This window comes from Chiloscyllium punctatum, chromosome 32 (assembly GCF_047496795.1).
Source record: "Chiloscyllium punctatum isolate Juve2018m chromosome 32, sChiPun1.3, whole genome shotgun sequence".
In the NCBI taxonomy this organism is placed as follows: domain Eukaryota; kingdom Metazoa; phylum Chordata; class Chondrichthyes; order Orectolobiformes; family Hemiscylliidae; genus Chiloscyllium; species Chiloscyllium punctatum.
The window spans coordinates 9,885,763-9,910,633 of record NC_092770.1 but is presented as its reverse complement, the minus strand read 5'-3'; the positions used below and the strand labels follow the sequence as shown (position 1 = coordinate 9,910,633).

Genomic DNA, 24,871 nt, shown 5'->3' with positions numbered 1-24,871 from the left:
CCTCCCTTTCTGTCCTTCCTGTAGCATTTGTATCCTGGAATATTAAGCTGCCAGTGCTGTCCATCCCTGAGCCACGTTTCTATAATTGCAATCATATCCCAGTCCCATGTTCCTAACCATTCCCTGAGTTCATCAGCCTTTCCTGTTAGGCCTCTTGCATTGAAATAAATGCAGTTTAATCCATCAGTTCTACCTTGTTCTCTGCTTTGTCCCCGCCTGCCCTGACTGTTTGACTCGCTTCTTTCATCAACTGTACTAGTCTCAGATTGATCTCTTTCCTCACTATCTCCCTGGGTCCCACCCCCCACAATAATAGTTTAAATCCTCCTGAGCAGCTCCAGCAAATTTCCCTGTCAGTATATTAGTCCCCTTCCAATCCATCCTTCTTGTACAGGTCGCTTCTACCCCAGATCCAAAAATATGAATCCTTCTCCTACACACCAGCTCCTCAGCCATGCAGTAATCTGTTCTATCCTCCTATTCCTACCCTCACTAGCTCACAGCACCAGGAGTAATCCAGATATTACTGCTTTACTCTCTTTCTTCTCCGCTCAGAACCTCATCCTTTTCCCTTCCTATGTCATTGATTCCAATGTGTACGATGAACTCCTGCTGGTCCCTCTCCCCCTTGAGAACATTCCGCACCCTCTCTGAGACATCCTTGATCCTGGCATCAGGGAGACAGCACACTTGATTTTTCACTGCTGACCACAGAAATGTCTGACTGTGCCTCGGACTCGAGAGTCCCTTAACACAATTGATCTCTTGGAATCCGACATACTCCTCAATGCATTAGAGCCAGTCTCAATACCAGAAACTTGGCTGTTCATGCTACATTCACCTGAAAATCTATTACCCCCTACATTTTCCAAAACAGCATACCTGTTTGAAATGGGGATAGCCATAGAAGACTGCTGCACTGCCTGCCTACCTCTCTTACCTTTCCTGGAGTTAATCCATCTATGTGACTGTGTCTGCAACTTTTCTCCCTGTAACTGCTATCCATCACATCCCCTTGCTCTTGTAAATTCCTCATTGTCTCTAACTGTTTCTCCAACCGATCCATTCGATCTGATAGGATTCGCAACCAATGGCATTTATTGCAAATATAATCCTCAGTAACACATAAAGTCTTCCTAAACTCCCACATCCGACAAGAAGAGCATATCACTCTACTAAAGGCCATTTTTGCTTCCTTCAATCTACAGACCCAGAAAATAGCCCTATCTTATTCCTGTGCAAAACACTGTTCCAGGCCAACTTAATGTTTACGCCTGTTTTAAGCTTAATCAAGAAGCATATCTCACTAAAACATATAATTAACAAAGATACCACTCCATGCACTGCAGAATTACTGTAAGACCACACTTAAAAATATTGTCTTATCTGTTTCTGTGCTGTGACCTCTCCCAAAGAGGTTCCTCCAAGATTTGTTGTGAAAATTGGCAGAACAACGCAAGACAAGGCAAAGCATAGATGTTACTCGCTCACAGATAGGCACTAAGTGAATGAATGCATAGAGAGAGCAACAGCAGCACTGAGATGCAGACTGGTCCAATCCATGAGATCTTCCTACACAGTGCCCTTGCAGCAGCTTTTCAATCCTAGTTGCCAGTGCACACTGCAATGCAAGTCTCTGCTTCCTAAACCTCCTGCAAAGATATTGAAGAGGTGTCCTGGGGTGTTGGCAAATGTTGGATGCTTTTGTCCATGACTGAGAGGCGTGTCTGGCTAGTGCTCATGGATCGTGCCCTGAGATGCTATTTGGTGCTGAGCAATATGGAGGCACACCACAGCAAGGCACAAACTGGAGTCTCCAGATACTTACTCTGACTTCCACGTTGACACTTTTCGATGTCAAGGTTGTTTGGCGAGCTTGGTAAGATGGGAAGCTGAATATGAAGTTGGATTTTCATGAAATATTTAATGAGAGTCAGTCTCCCTAAATTGGCAACTTGATACTGCCTCGCTAGATACTGCATACAAGAAACTGCCTGGTGAGAAACGACCCTCATTCTCATCTAAAGCATAAAAGATGGAGTGAATGCTCTCAATTTCAAGGTAGATCTCGTTGAATTCCTTGTCCAACTCTGTCTTTGATGTAGGCACTGCAGTGGAGCGACTTATAAAACTTTTCACTGTATTTTTCATGTAAACGTACATGTGAAATAAATTTCTATTCAAAGTTTGGGAGAAGATTTGTAGCTCGGGTGCTCATTGTGGTTCTGTTCGCCGAGCTGGGAATTTGTCTTGCAAACGTTTCGTCCCCTGTCTAGGTGACATCCTCAGTGCTTGGGAGCCTCCTGTGAAGCGCTTCTCTGCTGTTTCCTCCGGCATTTACAGTGGCCTGTCTCTGCCGCTTCCGATTGTCAGTTCCAGCTGTCTGTTGTAGTGGCCGGTATATTGGGTCCAGGTCGATGTATTTGTTGATAGAGTCTGTGGATGAGTGCCCTGGCTGTTCTCTGTTTGGCTTGCCCTATAATGGTAGTGTTGTCCCAGTCGAATTCATGTTGCTTGTCAGCTGTGTGTGTGGCTACTAAGGATAGCTGGTCGTGTTGTTTCGTGGCTAGTTGGTGTTCATGGATATGGATCGTTAACTGTCTTCCTGTTTGTCCTATGTAGTGTTTTGTGCAGTCCTTGCATGGGATTTTGTACACTACATTGGTTTTGCTCATGTTGGGTATCGGGTCCTTCGTTCTGGTGAGTTGTTGTCTGAGAGTGGCTGTTGGTTTGTGTGCTGTTATGAGTCCTAGTGGTCGCAGTAGTCTGGCTGTCAGTTCGGAAATGCTCCTGATGTATGGTAGTGTGGCTAGTCCTTTGGGTTGCGGCATGTCCTCGTTCCGTTGACAACGAGGCATGGCACTCATCCACAGACTCTATCAACAAACACATCGACCTGGACCCAATATACCGGCCACTACAACGGACAGCTGGAACTGACAACCGGAAATGGCAGAGACAGGCCACTGTAAATGCCGGAGGAAACAGCAGAGAAGCGCTTCACAGGAGGCTCCCAAGCACTGAGGATGTCACCTAGACAGGGGACGAAACATTTGCAAGACAAATTCCCAGCTCGGCGAACAGAACCACAATAAATTTCTATTTTATTCCTTTCAAGTTACACAATCAGCTACATTTCTCAGACCTCTATACGATTTCAACCTTTGATCTTAAAAGTCTCATCCCTCTATTCAAATTCTTTGAATACCTTGCCCCATCTATCTCTGTGATCACCTCCATAGAAATGTATCTGTGCTGCTAACATGGTGATGTCTTTAATTGCTTCAATTCCAAGCTATTGAGTACGCTTCCTATTCCTCTCTGCCTCTCTATCTCACCTAACTCCTTAAAACCTAACACTTCAATCATGCTCTTGGTATCTTTTTACATGGCTCAGACTTCCTTTATTTCATAATGCTTTTGTGAAGTGACTTGAGATGCTTCATTCTTTACTGGTACATAATAAATATATGTTGTTATTATTACGACCTACCAACAGAGATTTATGTATTTTAAAGATCTGATCGGTTATCTTCAGAAGCAAGATGACACAATCCTGAAGGAGTTATACATCTTATTTTAATATATTTATAACTGAGGAACATAATAAAGGTGATCTCACTCTGCAAATTATTTTGTCTTTGTATATGAATCATACATAAATAAAGTGGTTGTTGGTTTGAAACTGTGCTGATTTTAGCATATGTTTTTGTCTTCTCTTCATGAAGAAAGGCATCATTTATGATTGTGCAAGAGCCAACACATGAAGGAACAATTCTCTTTTTAAAACTCTTAACCCATGCAACTGTTTAGTTTGATCGTTGGCAGTGAGTTATCTTTTCCACCACTTACAGAATAAGGTAACAGCTTTGTGGACTGAATGTAGCTTTCAGAACATCAAATACATTGTTATTGAACAGTATAATTTTGAGTTTCAGCTGATTTAATCTCCTGCCACTTTCTTTCCAGATTCAAGTTGGAACTGCACATATTTTATTTGGTGAAGTTTGCTTTCTTGGCTTATGCAGTAAATTTGTGTGATGCCAGGTTCTAATCTTCCGGCAGAGTTGAAATTATTCTGTTACTGTCAACCAGCCAATATTAATGATTTTGTTTGTTGCAATTTACAGTTTCAGTTAACTAAGAGTAAAGTAACTTCTTAAAGTGAACTGAATTGGTAATATTGTTTAGTCCATTTTTTGTAAATTTGAAATGTTTGCAAAGATTTTTAGAAATTTCCAGTTATGATTTTGTCAATTTTTGTGTCACTTAGGTTTGATTTCTAGTGTCATGAGATCATTAAAAAACTACACACCGAAGGGGAATATTTGGGCTATCATGCCTGTACTGGTTCTTTAAGAGAAACTGAGCCAGATTTTGAACAAGCGAAAATCACACACGGATTGCCACTTTGCTACTTTTTTGTATTAAGAAAGAGCTCTAATTTCTGAGAGGTGATCTAATCTGTACCCCTTCAGAGATGCAGAGCGTATTTTAAATCTGGCATCTCCTTCATAGTGCAGGTTCATAGAATCATGTAAAGGAGATGCCCTTCTATAGGAATACATGTCTACAGAAATAGTGCCAGAAGTCTGGAGGATAGCAAATGTTGTCCCCTTGTTCAAGAAGGGGAGTAGAGACAACCTTGGTAATTATAGACCGTGAGCCTTACCTCAGTATGGGTAAAATGTTGGAAAGGATTATAGGAGAGAGGATTTATAATCATCTAGAAAGGAATAATTTGATTAGGGATAGTCAACACAGTTTTGTGAAAGATAGGTTGTACCTCTCAAAGCTTATTGAATTCTTTGAGAATGGGACCAGACAGGTGGATGAGGGTAAAACAATTGATGTGATGTATATGGATTTCTGAAAAGTGTTTAATAAGATTCCCCATGGTAGGCTAGTGTAGAAAATACAGAGGCATGGGGCTAAGAGTGATTTAGTGATTTGGATCAGCAATTGGCTAGCTGTAAGAAGACCGAGGGTGGTGGTTGATGGGAAATGTTCATCCTAGAGTTCAGTTACTAGTGGTGTACCGCAAGAATCTGTTTTGGGGCTGCTGCTCTTTGTCATTTACATAAATGATCTGGATGAAGGCATAGCAGGATAGTTTGTAAATATGCAGATGACACTAAAGTCGGTAGAGTTGTGGACAGTGCAGAAGGATGTTGCAGGTTACAGATGGACATAGATAAGCTGCACAGCTGGGCTGAGAGGTGGCAAATGGAGTTTAATGCAGAAAAATGTGAGGTGAGTGATTCACTTTGGAAGGAATAGCATGAATAAGTAGTACTGGGCTATTAGTAAGATTGTGACCATTGTGGCACAGACAGACTCACACAGGATGGTTCCTCAGACCTCTTGGCATCATGGTAGCCCACAAACCCACCAACAAACTAAAACAGCTGCTAATGAATCTGAAAGACACTATACAGACAACAAGTAAAACTAATGTCACTTGTAAAATACCATGCAAGATCTGTAACAAACACGACATTGGACAAACAGGCAAGGACCTAGCCACCGGGATACATGAATATCAACGAGCCACAAAATGACATGACCCTCTCTCACTAGTATCCTTGCTTATAGATAAGAAAGGACAACACGTTGACTGGGACAACACATCCATCCTAGGACAAGCCAAACAGAGGCACGCATGAGAATTCTTAGAAGCATGGCATTCCAACTCTATTAACAAACACATTGACTTGGACTCCATTAACCAACCCCTGTGAAAAAGAACAGGAAATTACATCACCATAGAAAATGATGTGACCACAGGAAATGACATCACCAACCAAGAAAACCTAAACAAATAAATAGAAAGCAGGAAACATCTGCAGCGCTTCTTGCAGAAGCTCACCGAAGATCTTACCTAGTATGGTGACAAAACATCTGAAAATGAACCTTCCAGTTCAGCGAGCAAACCTACAGCCAGAACCTCAACCTGAGCTACAAATCTTCTCAAAACCTGCTAGAAAAATCTTAACTTTTCAAAGCTCTTCTCATAACTGGAGTTCTTTCACTTTAATTTTCCTTTCATAGAATGAGGGTGTTGTTGGCTCAGTTAACATGTATTGCCCCTTCCTTGTTGCCCTTGAGAAGGTGGTTGTGAGCTGCCTTTTTGAAACACTGCTGTCAACATACATATATAGTGATGTTAAGGAGGACATTTCAGTGTTTAAAGCCAGCAACAGTAAAACACTGGCAAAATTGTTCCAAGTCATGTTGGTGTGTGGTTTGAAGGTGAATTTGCAGGTGATAGTGGTGGTGTTCCCATGCATCTGTTGCTCTTGTCTTTCTAGGTGGTAGAGGTTGAAGCTTTGAAAGATGCTGTCGAGGGTGCCTTGTTGTGTTGCTGTGATGTATCTTGTAGGTGGTACACACCTGCTGTCAATGTGTGTCACGATGGAGGGAGTGAATATTTAAATTGTCGATGAAGTGCTAATCAATCAGTCTGCTTTGTCCTGGATGGTATCAAACTTCTTGAGTAACAGTCCATATTCTCCTCCCTAACAATATGGTAACCCATATGTACTTTTAATCAATTTTAACAACTGGCCCTGTCACTTTAAGAATTTGCTTAGAAACATTGAAATCTTTCTGCTCATCTGCACTTTTCAAAATGACTATTTATTGTATGCTCTATTTCCATATTGTTTTTTCCAAAGTAAATTTATCACACACTGCTTTGTAATGTATGCTACTTATCTGTTTCTGCTAATTGGATCATTATGGCTTTTATTCTGGAGTCTACAAATATCACCATTGCCTTATTTACTAACTTTTATATGCTCAGCAAGCTTAAGAATGCTTCCTGATATATTAGTTTATAAATGGTATTCATAATAACTGAAAAGAGTAATGTATCCAAAACCGACACTTGGTGAAAAGAAATCAATCCATTACCACCTTCTGCTTCCTGTAACTAATCCAATTCTGTATCAATATCATCACTTTCCCCTTATTATTATTTTTCAATAACAACAATGTTTTGGTCTTGTATTGTAGAGGATTTGGACTGATTGAAGTATTAGTGGATTGACTATGCTAAATTGCCCCATAGTGTGCAGTCTGGGTGGGTTAACCACGGAAAGTGTGGAATTACAGAGATAGAGTGGAATGCTCTTCAGCAAGTTGGTGTAGACTTGATGGGATGAATATCCGCACTGTAGGGATTCTATGATTCTATATTGATTCTAATTATAAACCATCTGTTATGATTTCTGTCAAGGCTAACAATTAAAAGTATAGAATTTTGCAACAAGCAAAACTAATGTTATTTCCAAAAATACCGCGCAAGAACTGTAACAAACACTACATTGGAAAAGCAGGCAGAAAACTAACCACCAGGATACATGAACATCAACTAGCCACAAAACAACCTGACCCTCTCTCACTAGTATCCTTACATACAGATGAGAAAGGACACCGCTTTGACTGGGACAACACATCCATCTTAGGACAAGCCAAACAGAGACACGCATGAAAATTCCGAGAAGCATGCCATTCCAACTGGAACTCTATCAACAAACACATAGAGTTAGACCCCATCTACCACCCTCCTGAGAAAAAGAACAGGAAATGACATCACCACTGGAGATAACATCACCAATCCAAAGAAACCCAAACATATAAATAGAAAGCAGGAATCATGTACGCTGTTTCGCCTGAGGCCCACTGAAGATGTTACCTGGTAGGGTGACAAGATATCTGGAAATGAACCTCTCAGCTCAGCAAGCAAACCTACATCCAGAACTACTACAAGGTCCCTCATTTAGCTTTTAAATCAACTACCCTCTTTGCTCCCTCTCCAGTTCAGTCATGTCCTTCCTGTAGAGTCGAGATTGGTGTTTAATATTGTCCATTCATCACCGAACTGACTTTATGATGGAAGAAAGGTAATTGATGAAGTAGTTGGGCATAAAACTACCTTGAAAAACTCCTGCAGTGATGTTCTGTTACTGAGCTGATTACCATTGTATAACCGTAACCATCTACCTATGTGCTAGGTAGCTTTTGCATCTGCTGCAAATGCTTGCTCTCTCCAGGTTTTCTTACTGAACTTTCTAAGGGGAAGAAATTTGTTTGCTCCCTAACACAAGGCATTGGAGCCAGGAGATGTGAGTTTAAAATTCTCTAACTTTATTCATGCACACGTATACTTATACAGTACTGTGAGCTGTACACACATGATGAGCACATAGAGACTGATAATTGCTTTTCTTTGTCTAAAGTTAAGACAGGCTCGATTAACTCTGTTGGCTCAATGGCTAGGATGCAAAGAATAAAGTGAACAGGGTAGCTTCCATCCACATACTGATAAGGCAGTGTTACCTCACAGAAGCCCAACCTTCTTACCTTGCCACATATTGATGTCTGTCTGAGGAAAGAGTGGGGGCTTCGAGAGCTTGCAGCTTCAAACAAACCTGTTGCACTATAATGTGGCGTCGTATGATTTTTGACTTCGTCTACCCCAGTCCAACACTGGCATCTCCACATCATATTTATGTAGTTGTTATCCTCAGGCTGTACATAATCAATTGTCTTTCTCTAATGGACATAGATGCCTCTTGTCCTCTGTGGACTATGGCCTCTTACATTATATTAAGACATAGCCATAGTGACAATTGTAATTCAGTTTTAGCTGACCTATAAGCTAAAATTAAAGAGTTTTCTCTTAGTTTTAGATTTAGCATCCAGATCTTTTGAGTATATCTTGTTAATTTATACAGCGAGTAGCTGCTTAATTGGGTTAGGTGTAGGGTTATTTCTACTTCAGCTGTCCTATACTTTACACAATGTTCTTCTCGATGCATTCATTTGAATGATTTCGTAAATAGATTTAGAAACAATTGCCTCACATTTTTTGTGCAGGTTCTCAATGGAAGAACAATGTTTTGCCAAGGTTTCTGTTAAAGTTATGACAGGAGATTGGGAAAACCCTATGCAATTTTTCCCACAGCTCATGAAATAATTTACAAAAACTAAAATACAGGTAAAAATAACAGGTTGATAGCCTGTGTGTCTTAAAAAAGTTTGAAAACAGACCAATAATTGGCTATATTTTTACGCTGTAACTAGTGGACCTCATTTCCAAATGAAATAGCATTTGTATACCTTCTGAAATGTCATAAGTGCATACCTGACCTATTTTGCAAAATACTTTTTTTGGTTTGTTCATGCCCTAAATCTTGAATCTGTGTATCGTATTATTATTCATTGCAGTTATGTAAGACAATGGACCAATAACTTCTGCTCTTTTGCTTAAAAGTTAAAAGAAAAAAAGGAGAATTAAAGGAAAGAAAAGGTAAGAAATGAAAAGAGAGAAATTCAAAATACTGGTAGCCCAAAAAAATCAGATACTCAGGGACATAGGACATTCGGTTCTATTGTTTAGATGCAATGCAACATAGGTGCAATCAATGTGGGCTTCACAGTACCTTGTAACTGCCTACTCAGATTCATCAACAGGAAGGGCTTCCATTCCCTCAGCATTCTAAGACCACTATAGCAGCTTCTTTTCTTAATGCACTCACTTTCCTGGCATCCTCTACCATTCAACACTGCCTCAAAATTATTACCACAAAGTTGTGTGGTCAGTTCCTAGGGGACAAGGAATAGCCTTTGAAGACATGACTACTCATCCCTCTGTAAATCTTCAAACAGCGATATAGAGGCAATTTAGCCAATATCACCTTCTCAGTAGGACAACCATTGTACAAGCTTCTGAAGATATGGCGTCTGGACAGGTCTGATGGCACCCTCCAAAAAGGTCCTGCTCTGTCACTTTGGGCTGCATCTTTTCTGAGAAGGCTGTTCACAGAGCTGTGGACCTCAAGGAAAGTCATGCCCTGAAAGAAGGAATTTAAAAGAGAGCTCATTAGTGGAAGAAGAAGATTTGAGAGAGGAGAACGAAATAAAAGTGGAGGATGATGATATTGAACATAAATATATTAAAGATCTCCTGATTCAGCAACATTTCAGCTGAGTCCCTCTGACCCAGGTTGAGGAGTGTAGCATGAAAGGGAGTCTGAGATACATATTAACACATACAGGTAAAATGAAGCTTGGAATATACAGTCATTTAGCACAATGGAAGGAAGCTCATCTGGCTAGTCACCTTAACCTCACTGAAAAGTATCCCATCATCTCTTTGACTGTCTCATGCCATTTTACTTATCATGGAGATGTTAAACGTAGTTCCAGAAGATGGCTTAAAGTGTCCTCAAGTATACAGTATAAATATAGGAAAACAGTGGACAATGACAGAGGGAAGATGCCCCTTGACTTTCTCAGTGTTTTGCACTGGGCCTTTCTGGACAAGACTGCCCTCCTTCACAGTTTCTGACATTAGATCCAGTTTGGCATCAATGAAGAGAGAGGGAGAACTGCTTCAGAATTTAGGTCATCAACTCTTCACTGACATCGTGTCTCATTTTCATGCTGTGGAAAATTTCAGCATAATTTGAAAACTTCTTTCTCAGAGCAATCAGCAGTTATGGCTGCCATGGGAGTCCAAATCAGTGACACTTCTTCTAACCCATCTCTATTCCTGTCACACAGTCTTTTTGAACAGGAAATACTTCTTCATATTAGTTAAGGGTTCACACCTCATGGAATCTCAACTTTATTCAGTTTACTACAAGAGGCATGTTTTTGACCCAGTTTCTTTTTCCTGCCTCTGTGGTGAAAATCCAACCAATAGTGTTTGACTGTCAACCTCACAACTTGATCCTTACCAAACTATTTGCATGTTATGAGATAACCATAATTAGGTAGTTGAATTCAATTTTTTACTCTCAATACTTATAAAGGAGAAACTTGCATTGGAGAAGTTATATTTTCCATTGAATGCCGTTCGGTTAGATATATGCTTGACAAATTTGAGTGCTAGTTTAAATCCCAACAGTTTAAACTAAATATTGCTGCGGTACCAGGTTGGAATATTGCAGTATTGTGCTTAGTTTATCAAAGAAACAGCTGAACCTGAAGTGTACTGAATGCATCAGTACAGAATTAGAAGATACCCAAGACAGAGGCAAAAGTGGACTAAACTGAGAAATTTGGATGACTTACTCAGCAGTAACATTGGACCTAATTAATCACTTTCGGAACCATAATGTTGAACTACATTAGTTCAATAAGTAGCACTACGATGCATTTGCACAAGAAAATGCCTACAATTTATACAAATCTGTTGTCTTTTGTCTGAAGGTGAGGGAACGCCTACGAATTGCTCTGGAGAGGGTTTCCACACTGGAAGAGGAATTGGCAGCTGCTAACCAGGAGGTAACAAGTTTAAACACAATTCTCTTCGGTTAGACTAATTTTGACTTTATTTTACAACATACCGTCTGGCTTAGAGGACAATTTCATGAAATGTCACCAAATTTTGAGTTATATTCAATAGACTCTAACCAAACTTCACTGCTACCAACGTGTGATCGCAGCAACATATTGTACCACCAACAGTAGAATCAAATTGGTATTGATAATAGGCAGTTATATTTGTTTGTAATGTTTCCTTTGAACCTAAACTGTGAAATCTGTTATGGCCACTTATATGCTAGTTTATTGAGACATCATCTATCAGTACTTACAAAGATATTGCAGACGTCATTTGTGTAGCATCTAATATTTCAATAATTTTTCTTTGCACATTTAACAACAGTAAAACCAGTTTCAGCTTTAGAAATCAATGGATAATTTCAAAATTGCATTCATTGAATGTGAAAGCCACATTTGAATACTCTGTGGTTCAATCATTAGGATATTGCAGGGAACAAATGTATTTTTTAATGTATTCATGAAATGTCAATGTCACTGACCAGGCTGCCTCAAATTGTCCCTGAGAAGGTGCTGGTGATTCTTAAACTGCTGCATCCTTGTTATGTAAGTAATCCCATAGCGCACCTGTGTAGGGAATTCAGAATCCAGAAACACTGGAGAAGAGGAGGGATATTTCCAAGTTAGGGTAGTGTGTGATTTGGAGAAGGATTTTGGCTGATTTTTTACTTTTGCAATAAAAACAGGAGCCAAGCCTTTGTCTTAATGCCAAGCAGTCACTGTTTGGAATTTTGTCTGGACTGCTGCTTTAATTGTCATGGAGACAGGTTCCCAGTCTAATTAAGGATGGCAGGTGGAGTCTTGAAATTGCATTATTTTCAGAGTGACAGAGATCCAGTCACATAGTATAAAAACATAGAAACATGGGAGCAGGAATAGACCATTCAGCCTTCAAACCTGTTTTGTCATTCTGGGTTATGGCTAATTATCTAACTCAATTCCATATTCCCACTCGATACAAATTATCCCTTATTGTCCCTAATAACTAAAAATCTATCAAGTTTGTTTTTGAACTTACTTAATAACTGAATTTCCACAGTCCCCTGGGAAAAGGAATTCCAAAGGTTTTATCACTGTCTCAGTGAAGATATTCCTCCTCATATCAGTGATAAATGGCTTACATTTTATTCTGATATTTGCCCCCAGCAATAACGCTCATAACCAGAGGAAACATCCTTTCTGCACCTATTTGCTAGTCTATTTTAAAAATTTTGTAAATTTCTATGAGATTGCCTTTCATTCAACTAAATGTGCCCACTTTCCTTAATCTTGACTCGTAGGTCAGTCCCACCATCCAAAGGATCAGTCTGGTTAAACTCCATTGCACCCTTTTTATAATAAGTATATCCTTCTTTAGAAAAGTGCACCAGAAAGGTACATGGTACTCTAGGTACTGTCTAACCAGTGTTCTATACAACTGAAGCAAGACTTCTTTGTTTCTGTATTCAAATCCACCTGCAATTAAGGCTAGCAAACCACTTGCCTTCTGGATTGCTTGCTACATCTGCTCGCTAGCTCTCAATGACTTATGAACAAGAATGTCTAGGTCCCTTTGAACAGCAATATTTTCCAGTCTCTCACCATTCAAGAAATACTCTAAGCAACCCCCCCACCCCCTTCCTCCTATCAAGATCAAGATTTTGCAGGGCCCAAGAAATTGAAGGAGCCAATGGAGTGAACAAGGCTTATGCATGGTTGCAAAAGAGCAGCCTCATGGTTTCAGAAGGTGTTCCAACACTAAAGAATATACTGTCAGACACTCAGCTTCATTGAAATGTCCCAGCATCAATGTCTACATTAAATGCATCTCTCCAGGCTGGTGGTGGAGCTGTGTGACATGATTGGGCAGGAGCTGATGCCATTGGAAAATGACAGACAGCTAATGACTTTAGCTTTAAAAGGGAATGGTATTCACCTTTTTAATCCAATTTCTTCCAGGAATTATTATTTGGTGTCTCTCAGTCATTGTCTAATCACTAAAAACCACGTACTGTCAGGGTGACCAAAACATCAGGTTGATGATCAATCAAGCCAGAACTTGAGAAGGAAGTTGACTTCAAGGCCTTGACCGGAATTCCTTAGTTGCTGGAGATAATTGACTATATTCATATGGCTGTCAGGTCTCCCTCAGTGCAACTAGATGTATTTGTGAACATTCCTTGAATGTTCAAATCATCTGTAACTACTATAAGTATATCATGCAGTTATGTTGCAAATTTCTGGGAAGCAAGAGCAACTCATACCTTCTTAAACCAATTCAAATTCTTCCATATGAATGCCTTTGTGGCTGTATCCTCAAGGACATGGGGTTTCCAAACTCACAATCCCACAGTACAGGACAAATGAAATTGCTGTCCTAAAAGTACAAATTAAACCGTCTATTTAACTTCTACAGAGAAGGTTTAGATGCCATGATAGATCTGAAAGAAGCATTCAAAGACATCCCACAAGTTTATCATCTGTTACCTATTACAAAACCTCATGCTGTAGTAAGAACTAATGCTGGAACCAGAGGAAAACACTGAGTGGAGAACAGAGGAGCATGACTATAAGGTGTTGCCTCATGATTAATGGAGCTAGAATGTAGTGCCCTTGCACCAGACAACATTATGTGTAGAAAGGAGACTATACAACTCTCTGATCAGCAAATCAATCACATGAGGTCAGAGTAAGGTCCCATTGAAACAAGAGGTTCTCTTGCAGAGGCAGTTTTGGTGACCTTTTAAAAGATACCCTTACCAACTCTCTAAGAAGTAGGAGGAACAGCAGACCACAATACGTGTTATGCTACAATTCAAAATGATTGTGTCTGATCTAGGGCTTCACTTTCTCACCTGCTGCCTACAGCTGTCTCGGGTAGGGAATTCCAAAGGTTCACAGGTCTTTAAAAAAATTCTCCTCATCTCAGTCGTAAACAATCTGTGCCTTACTAAGAAATTTGTTCCAGATTATCCTTAAAGAGAAATCTCTCAGAATCTACCTCGTCAACTCCGATCATAAATTTCATAGCATATGTCAAGATTTTCTGTCAACATGCATTGTAAGGCATTCACCTTTTCACAGCATCCAGCACATGTAGCCATTGTCAATATTCACAAGTCAATATCAGTTATATCACAAGACTTTTAATTTTCAGCACATTAAAATCCTTTGCATTGAACAAGTAATTATCATCAAGTGAAATACCAAGTACTGAGCCATGCATTTAAATGTTGACTTACTGTAAATGTTATGGTATACTTTCCCTACACCCATAGTTGGTGTGATGGTCGTCATCGGCCTATTTTTGTTCTTATTAATGAGATGGCTGTGGTTAGCACCCTATGATGCCTGATCCTGACAAATTAATGCCATCTGTATCTGTGCAGGATTGATACAATCATTGGATCAGCATTGACGTTTGTTGTTATCATCAGAAAAGTTAAGGATCCATCTTCCAAGATTAAAGTGCCTTGAAAGAGACCATTGTTGCTTTCAGCCTGCACTTTCACAGCTCTTCTACTTGTTCCCTTGCACCCCTGAGTCACCCATTGCAAAAGGAAGATGAGTGACTGGACCATCCCACATGCTTATCACCAAGAAAGATGCCATGCTGTGGAGGTCTGTGTACAGCATTACATTCACACAGTTCTATAGTCCATTTATCTCATCAGAAGTGTTTTCCCCTCTCAATGTGCCCACATGTGGAAACATGGCACCACTCATGGCATAGATGGACATCGACAATGTTTGTGGATGGGAATATAATGCCTATGGAAACTTCACAGATGTTCACATATTTCAAGCTGCTCCTTAAACTTCTGCTTTGTTGATAGTACCTGAGGTCCCTCATCTACATGAAGCTGAGTGTGGTTGGGCCTTTCCTCATTTCTCTGAGGCCACAACAGTTATTGCCTTTGTTATTTCCTTCTGTTCATCTTGGTCACGTTCAGCAGGTCATGCCTCATCTGTACATATACAACAAAACCAACTGATGTGAGTTTATTTGCAATGATGGAGAATACAATGGAATAAAATTGAAGTGTCCTGATATGACAATAGATGAATTGAGCTGAGAAGTGAACTAAAAAGTCTAATTTCTTCCTCCTCTACCTCAGTATCTGCTGGTGGGGCCTGATTTAAGTGAAACAATGGTTCCATCAACCGTGAGGATGGCTCATGACCGTTAATCTGAAACTTCTTCTGGCATCAACAATCTACTCTATATAGCTTGCTAATGGTCAAAGGAATGCTGGATGACAGTAAGCACTTTACAGGACTCCAAAGCCACCCCATCATCAGTGACAGTCTACCCAGTGCAGTTTACCCAGTGTCCATGACCTCTGCCTCCACTGATGTCACCATCCTGATGAATAACACTCCACATCCCATGCATTAATGCCCTCTTGTATTGTGAGCAATCCTTTTCAGAAAGCATTGACATATGTACTCTCATTGCGATCTCATTGCTTATCATTGCTTGTCACACTGAGGGATTGTAAACATAAATTATTTGAGTGGTATCGTGTGGTGCCCTGTTACACTGTTGGTGTTTGGTATTGCCTCATGCCTTAGTCTCTTATTTCATGGGCTGGTTAATTCATGTTGTGTTCCCAGTATGTGGTCTTAGGTGCCACTATCTTTCAAGACAGCAAAAGCACATTAAATTTATTTGGTTTTGAATTCATATTCTTGCAATCACTTCTCTGCTATGGACTTCCCCTGCTATTTTCACCTATGCTTTCTTCATTAGGCTTGCTTGCCTCCTCTTCTTGAGTGTTGGATTTAGGACGTCCTTCCTTTGCAGCATCACTGGATTTTGAAGTGATTTCTTTAGTTGAAACAATTTCTCTGTAATGACCATTAATCTATACCACTTCCTTTGAATCTTTTCTCTGCAGCATGCCTGAGTACTGCAGACTTCCATTTAAAATGCCTATGATTCATCTGCCATCTGAAATAACTCCATGAAGGCCTATATTCCAGCAGAAGTCACTCTTTATTTACATGTACATAGTAAATGATACTGACCCAGCTAACACAGAGACAGCTCCTAAAATGAGCAGAACCCCTGACATTCCTATTTATTTATTTTTTCTTATTTTTACTACACTGTACAGTGGTAGTGCTTATTTTCTCCTCCCACAACACCTATGTTGTGTGTGCATATGTGCAGTGACGCAGTATGAAGACACCATATATAAAAAACTTTATTCAATATTTCCATCACCAGGAAAGCTGCCATGTGCCAGTGAACTCAGCACCACCTTCTTGACCTGCAATCTTCTTCCCGACCTCTCCGCCCCCTCTCCGGCCTATCACCCTCACTTTAATCTCCTTCCACCTATCGCATTCCCAATGCCCCTCCCCCAAGTCCCTCCTCTCTACCTTTTATCTTGGCACACCTTCCTCATTCCTGAAGAAGGGCTTATGCCCGAAACGTCGATTCTCCTGCTCCTTGGATGCTGCCTGACCTGCTGCGCTTTTCCAGCAACACATTTTTCAGCTCTGATCTCCAGCATCTGCAGTCCTCACTTTCTGCCAGTGAACCAGGAACAAGCAAAGTCCAATAAGGGTATGCTTACATGATGAAAGTCAAGGAACTGATTAGCAGCTCCAATCTATATTCTATAAGATTCACTTGGCGGACCTTGTTCCAACCATTATATCCCTTCCCCTCTAAGTCCTGGGATATAGATCTGTTCTTTTTCCTGTAGCTTCTCTGGGACGTTTTTGCACTGGGTCCAGGTCCTCCAACTCTGCCTCAGATATTGGCGACATGTACCAGACTGTAGCCTGCCACTTGCACCAGGAGTGTCTTGGCTGAAACTCATCTTCAGGCGATCACGGCATCATCTGCTTGTCCATCTCATCCTCAGATTTTTTTCGACGCTAGGTGGAGGGGAAGAACTCCCAGGTCCTGACAGCCTTGCTGGATGTCCTGAGGGGCCGAGTGTTTTGCTCCTGCCCGGTTTGTAAGGTTGGCAGTTTTCATGTAGTCATGTGCCCATGTAGAGAAGGAAGGTTTGGTCGTCATCTTGGGTGTGACAAAGTTCCATTAATATCTTTACCGACTTAAAATTTGTAATAGTAATGGACAACAAACCTCTACGAGGGATACTTAAAGAGAACCACAGCTTCAGGTCAAATACAGCAGCAGGTTCTTATTCTGAGTGTGTCTCTACTACTTTTTCTACCCAAACTTTGTATGTCATGGTACCTGACCACATGTTGAATATGCCTCTTACCCATGCAGAGCCATTTCCTGGTTTTGATACCAAATTTTGTTCCCTGAAATAAACTTCCTCTCTTGCGTATAGGAGTCTTGTGTCCAGCATTGGCGTTCCTGATGCCATTTCACCCTCCTCTCCAAGTCCGGGAAGATCAAGATTGACCTGGTGCAAAGTCTTTTCCCTGTGAGCAACTCTGCTGGAGCTATCCCTGTAATTGTGTGAGGGTGGTCCTGTAATCAAACAGGAACCAGGACAGTTTGGTATCAAGTGAAGCTGTAGGCTGTTTCTTTAAGCCTGTCTTCAAAGTTTGGACTGCTCTTTCTGCCAGACCATTGGATGATGGATGATATGGAGTTGTCGTCACCTGTTGAATGCCATTTGACTTTCAGTATTTCCCAAATTCCCCACATTGGCTGTGACCAACACCTCCAAGAGTCTGTGTACCACAAAAGGTGCTCGCAGCTTTTCAGTTGTCATCCCTGTGTTTGATGAATGGACTTTGTGCACATCCAGCCAGTTTTTATGGGTGTCCCAATAACTAAGAACATAGAGTCCATGATTCGAACTGCATAGTTGACGTATAATCAAGTCCAGTGGTTTACCTGGCCATTCCCAGGAATGTGTGGGAGCTGCTGGCAGTAATTTTTGTCCTTGTTGGCATTCTGGGCACTGCACCACTATGCCAGCATCCAGTCCTAGCTACCAGACATACTTGTCATCAGCATCTTCATTTTGGAAAACCCTGGATGAGCCTGGTGTGTTCAGCCAGTATCTGGCAGTGACCATTACTCTTGCGCCCCATAATAGTATGCCATCCCCTACTGAGATCTGGTCTGTCTGGGTCCAAAAAGGTTTCAATTCTGATTGTGATGGCCCTTTTCTTGACTCCATCATCAATTGTTTTAATTTGATTCTGTTTGTTTCCACCAGGACAGTGTCCAGAAAGTTTAAAACCAGAACAGACTCTTGTGGTGGCAGCACCACCAGTGGTGTTATCAACCAATGGGAGGGGGCTCAAGGCATCCACATTTGCCACTTGGCCACCAAGACAGTGTTCCAACTTGTAATTGTACACACTCAGAATAAGAACCAGTGCTGTATTTGACCTGATGCTATGGTTCTCTTTAAGTAGCCCTAGTAGAGGTTTGTTGTCCACGACTATTACAAATTTAAGTCGGTAAAGGTATTAATGGAACTTTGTCACACCAAAGATGACCGCCAAACCTTCCTTCTCTACATGGGCATATTTTAATTTGGCATCAGCCAAAGTCTAGGGAGCATATACTTTTGGGTGTTCCTCCCTACTGAGCGAGCTGTGAACTGATACCATATGGGGAGGCATCGCATGTCAGCGCCAAACCTCGCTTGGGATTGTAATTTGCCAACATCTTAGGTAATGATAGTTGCATCTTCACTTCCTAAAGGATATGAGACCACTTCAAAGGCTAACCCTTTCTCAATGGCAAATGTAGGGGTGTCAGGATGGAGATCAGATTATGTATGAATTGTCCGTAATAATTCACCAACTCAACGAAAGACCTATGTTTTAGTACAGACATGGGAGCTGAGGCACCTTTGGTTGACTCCACTTCACCCTCCAATGGGTGTAACCCAGTCTCATCGACTCTGTAGTCCAAGTAGGTCATTTGGAATGCCTGGAACACACTTTTCCTTCCCAAGGCGTACTCCAGCCTTAGAAAAACATTTAACTACTCCGTCCAAATTGTCTAGATCCTCTTTATTGGTCTTCCCAGTTATTTACATGTCATCCAGATAAATGACAACCTGGGGTAAACGTTGTAAAATGTTCTCCATCATCCAATGGAAAATGGCATAGACTGTTGACAACCCAAAAGGCAGTCTCATATATTCGTACAAACCCTTATGGGTATTAATTGTAGCATACTTCTGGGAATCCTTATCCAATTGCAATTACAGGTAAGAATGGCTCATGTCCAACTTCGAGAAGGACAGCCTTCTGGCCAGTTTTACAGATACGTCCTTAATGTAAGGGATTGGGTATTTATCCAGCTGCAAAAAGCAGTTCACCCTTTGTTTGAAATCCCCACAAAGGTGAACAGACTTATGAGACTTCATAATCAATATGACCGGTGCGTTCCATTCTGCAAACTGTACTGGTTCGATGATTCCTTCACTTTCCAGCCTCCCATTTTCTGCCTCTACTTTTGCATATAAGGCAAATGGCATTGGGTGGACTTTGCAGAATCATAGAATTGCTTCTTTTTCAACATGTAAGGTGGCCGTGGCCCTTTTAATAGTCCCGAGACGACCCTGAAAAATCTCTGGATATTTAATTAGGATTTCACTCAGGGAGCCATTTTCTAACTGAAAAATGTTGAGCCAATCAAGTTGAATCTTTCTGAACCAATGTCGCCCCATCAAGGTTGGACCTGAGGCTTTTACTACAATCAGTTGTAAATGAACCGGCTGCTTCTCATAACAGATTGGAACCAAAATTATAGCCTTAATCTGTAGGAGTTTCCCAGTATAGGTTCTCAGCCTGACTGAGGTGTAACACAAATTTAAGGGTGGAAATCCAGAACGAATTTTGATAAAGACTGGTTCTGCAATCACTGATATAGCTGCACCGGTATCAACCTCCTTTAGAACTGGGTGATCATTTAACCAGATGTTTATTTTGACTGATTCTGAATTGGGTGTTATTAAGCAATTTAACTGTTCCAAACCAGCTGTAGGTGGATTTTCCAGGGTGTGCATTCTCCCAGATACTGGCCTACGAGTTCTCTTACTCAAATCAGACCTACTGGCACTCTTTTGCTGTCTTGAGTCTGCATACTGGCAGCAACTACAACGGCCTGCAGGTCCGGATTCTCAAGAAAATTGTAACCATTTGGCCAAGATTTGGCTTTGTTTTGGGGTTTGCTTGGGCTGACCAAGAGTACCTTGGTTCAGGATATGTCCTGAGTGAGGCTATGCAATTGCCTTTACTCAAGTGGTGTTTCTTAAGCTCAGTTGGCTTGGTGAGGATGTCCACTTCCATTGGTGTACTCTGTAACTCATAAGTTCCACTTGCTACATTTTGTAATGCCCTCCAGTTGTACTGCCTGACTGAAGTTCAGTTGGGCTTCAGCTAATAAGTGGTTTTGCATGGACACATGATTAATCCCACACACCGAATGGTCTCTCAGCATCTCATTTAAGAGTTAAACAAAATTAAATGTCTCTGCCAGTCATTTTTACCTCAAAAATCTCGATACAGATTTTCCTGGTTCTCAAGCTGTCAAGTAAAACTGATAGCATCTCAGAATTAGAGAAAGCTTTTTGGCCCTAGTATCCCTAAGCTAAATCTGTCAAGTCTTGAAAGGTTTTCTTATCTGGCGCCTTAAGGAAAGTTAGGCTCCTAGTAACCATGAAAGCTGAGGGTCCACATGCTGTCAGGAGAATTATTCATTGCTTTTCATCTGCCCCAATGTTATTTGCCTGGTAAAAATAAAGCATTCCTTCCACATACTGGGCCCAGTCCACCACAGTAGGATCAGACAAGTCAATCTTCCAAATAGTGGCATGCTGTGAGAAATACTTACCCTAATTCAAAGACAACTGTTGTGAGTGATTCTTTTTAGGGGCGTGTTTTTCTCTCATTGCCACTAAAATAATTCAATGAAGGCCAGTGTGCCATCACCAAGTCACCTTTATTTATACGTGCTTAGTACATGACATTGACCCAGCTAACACAGAGCTGGCTCCTAGAATGAGCAGAACCCCTGACAGTCCTGCTTTTTTTTTACCATAAATTCTGATACTTACTGAACAAAAACTTCATGAAGGCCAGTATCCCATCACCAAGTCACCCTTTCTTTACACATGGAGAGTTCTTGACACTGATCCAGCTCCTTCAGAGCCAGCTCTCAGAGTGAGCAGGATGTCTGACATTCTTGTTATTTTTCTTCTCTTTATTTTCCCCAGCACCCATGTGTGTGTGCAGATGTGAGACACAGTGAAAGACACACGGTGCCCATGACAGTCCTGCTTATTTATTTTCTTTTTAACAGAACCCCTGACCCTTCTGTTTATTTCTTTTTTCTTTTGCTTCAGAACCTCTGACACTCTAGTTTTTTTTCCTCCCCACACTACCGCCTAACTGCTGTAGTGCTTATTTTTTCCCCAGCACCCATGTTGTGTATGTGCAGGTGTGAGATACAGTGAAAGAGACAAGGTGCACATGACAGTCCTGCTTATTTTTTTTCAGAGTAAACAGAACCCCTGACACTCCTGTTTTTTTTTCTTTTCTTATACCCCTGTTTTTATCCCCTTTCGTTTATCCCCACACGACCGCCTAACTGTGGTAGTGCTTATTTTTTTCCCCGCACCCATGTTATGTGTGTGCAGGTGTAAGACACAGTGAAAGACACAAGGCGCACGAATCTTTATTCAGTTTCCACCACCAGGAAGAAAAGAAACACCCAAGTGGCCAGTGACAAGCAGTGCCCTTCACATCAAAGGGCAATACTGCGTGATCAAACAATAAAGGAGAGGGCAGGGGTTAAATCAAAATGGAATTGGACGGGGAAATAATACATTCCACTCCCTGCAGCGCCCACCTCTCCCTGAACAACAATAGGGTGTCGGTGGACACAGCATGCTCATTCTCCAGAGACACCCGGGCTCTAACGTAACCACGGAAGTGGGGATAGTCCTTTTTTTTTTGCATTTTAGATTTTTTTTCTTCTTTATTTTTTAAAATTATTTTTCTCTATTTTTGTTTTTAATTGCCCCCACACTACCGCCTAACTGCGGTAGTGCTTATTTTTTCCCCAGCACCCATGTTGTGTGTGTGTGCAGGTGTGAGACACAGTGAAAGACACAAGGTGCACGAATCTTTATTCAAATTTCCACCACCAGGAAGAAAGGAAACACCCGAGTGGCCAGTGACAAGCAGTGCCCTTCACGTCAAAGTGCAATGCTGCGTGATCAAACAGTGAAGGGGAGGGCAGGGATTAAATCAAAATAGAGTTGGATGGGGAAAAAATGCATTCCACTCCCTGCGGCGCCCACCTCTCCCTGAACAACTCCACAGTGTCGGTGGACACCACGTGCTCCTTTTTAGTCCTGCTAATTTTTCTTTTTTTTCTGGATGTGGGTCAGCTGGTCCAGGGACAGTCCCCTTCCCCTCTGACACCTTCAAGGAGGAAAGCCCGTGCACACGGACTGAGCCAGCTCCTTCAGAGCCAGCTCTCAGTGACACTCCTGTTTCTTTTCTTTTTTTTTCTTTTTTTTTATTATTTTTTCTTTTCCCCCTTTTTTCTCCCACACTACTGCCTAACTGTGGTAGTGCTTATTCTTTCCCCAGCACTCATGTTGTGTGTGTGCAGGTGTGGGACACAGTGAAAGACACAAGGTGCACAAATCTTTATTGTGTTTCCACCACCAGGAAGAAAGGAAACACCTGAGTGGCCAGTGACAAGCAGTGCCCTTCACATCAAAGGGCAAATGCTGTGTGATCAAACAGTGATGGGGAGGGCAGGGATTAAATCAAAATAGAATTTGAGGGGGAAATAATGCACTCCACTCCCTGCGATGCCCACCTCTCCCTGAACAACTCCATGGTGTCAGTGGGCACCTCGTGCTCCTTTTTAGTCCTGCTTATTTCTTTTTTTTTGCACTCAAAACTCTTGTATATATTTTTTCCTTTCACAAAACAACTCCTGGTTATTTTTTTCTTTTTTGTTTTAACCCCAACACTACTACCTAACTGTGGTAGTGCTCATTATTTTTTTCCCCAGCACCCATGGTGTGTGTGTGTGCAGGTGTGAGACACACAGTGAAAGACACAAAGTGCACGAATCTTTATTCAATTTCCACCACCAGGAAGATAGGAAAACACCCGGGTGGCCAGTGACAAGCAGTGCCCTTCACATCAAAGGGTAGTGCTGTATGATCAAAACAGTGAAGGGGAGGGTAGGGACTAAGTCAAAATAGAATTTGAGGGGCAAATAATGCACTCCACTCCCTGCGACGCCCACCTCTCCCTGAACAACTCCAGGGTGTCAGTGGACACCGCGTGCTCTGTTTTAGTCCTGCTTATATCTGTCAGCTAGGATTCCCTGATTGGACTAGGTTAACGGCCCAATCAGGTACTCATATTTTATAAAATCCGTCTGACTGACCTCATTTCAATCACTGCACCATCTTTATTTAGCCAACTTCCCAACCTTCAGCCCCTAATTGGTCCTTCCTCATATTACTGCTGGAAATATTCCACCTGTCTGTCTTACATATTGACAACCCCAATATCCCTTGATCAGTAAACGCATGCCACATTTCTGAAATTAGTGTACTACTTTTACCAGTGTATTAGGAACAGTGGAGCTTTTTAGCTCAGGGAAAGAGAAATGCCACAAATCAAAGAGAATTCTAAGTTTTGAAAATTAAACCTTCTACTCTCACCCAAATTCCCAAAAGGGTAATGCCAACCTATTTCACATAATTACATCATCCCTTTCAAACTTTTTTTCGTGGAATATGGCCTTCTGCTAGCTAGTGGGAGATAGAGGAATTGATATGTTGGCAGATAATGGAAAGGTGTAAAAACAACAAGTTGTTGTAGTGAGTGGTTTAACTTCCCTGATATTTACTGGGTCTCCCTTAGTGCCAGGGGCTTGGATGAAGCAGAATTTGTTACATATATCCAGGGGAGTTTTCCTGAAACAAGTTGTAGACAGTCCAACGAGGGAAGGGATTGTGCTGAAACTTGTATTGGGGAATGAACCTGGCCAGGTGATCCCAGTTTCAGTGAGAAGCATTTTTGGAACAGTGATCATAATTCTGCAAGTTTTAAAATAGTTATGGAAATGATATGACTGGTCTTTGGGTGAAAGTTGTAAATTGCACTGCTTACAACAATATCAGGGAGGAACTGAAGAAATTAGATGGAGTGTGCTTTTTGAAGGTAAATCCATATCTGATGTGGGGGTCATTTAAAGGCCAGTTGATGAGGGTTCAGGGCCAGCATATCCCTATGAAGATGAAAAAGAAGGACAGAAGGATTTGGGAGCCTTAGCTGATGAGACATGTTGAAAAATAAGGATGTCAAGATTCAGGAACCTGAATGATAAGAGTTATTGAAAACTTAATCAAAAAGAAAATGGAAGCCTATGTTAGGTTTAGGAAACTGAAATCAGACAAGACTGCTGATGAATATAAGGAAAGCAGGAAAGAACTTAAACAAGTAATTAGGATGCTCTAAAAGGGGCAATGAAATTCCCTTGGCAATTAGATTAAAGAGGAACTCTCGGCATTTTGTATCAATATTAACAGCAACA

General features: G+C 41.2%; 1 protein-coding gene across 12 annotated transcripts in view; it reads left to right on the top strand.

Moving 5' to 3' along the window:
• Nucleotides 1–24,871, top strand: part of ppfia2 (PTPRF interacting protein alpha 2) — a 549,829-nt gene that overhangs the window by 240,761 nt on the left and 284,197 nt on the right. For 11 of the 12 annotated variants that reach the window (XM_072551614.1, XM_072551612.1, XM_072551613.1 and 8 more), the window contains one exon: nucleotides 11,224–11,298. The exons of the other annotated variant lie outside the window; for it this stretch is intronic. In XM_072551614.1, coding sequence (XP_072407715.1) covers nucleotides 11,224–11,298 — 75 coding nt within the window. The remainder of the gene's footprint in view (nucleotides 1–11,223; nucleotides 11,299–24,871) is intronic. 12 annotated transcript variants of the gene reach the window in all.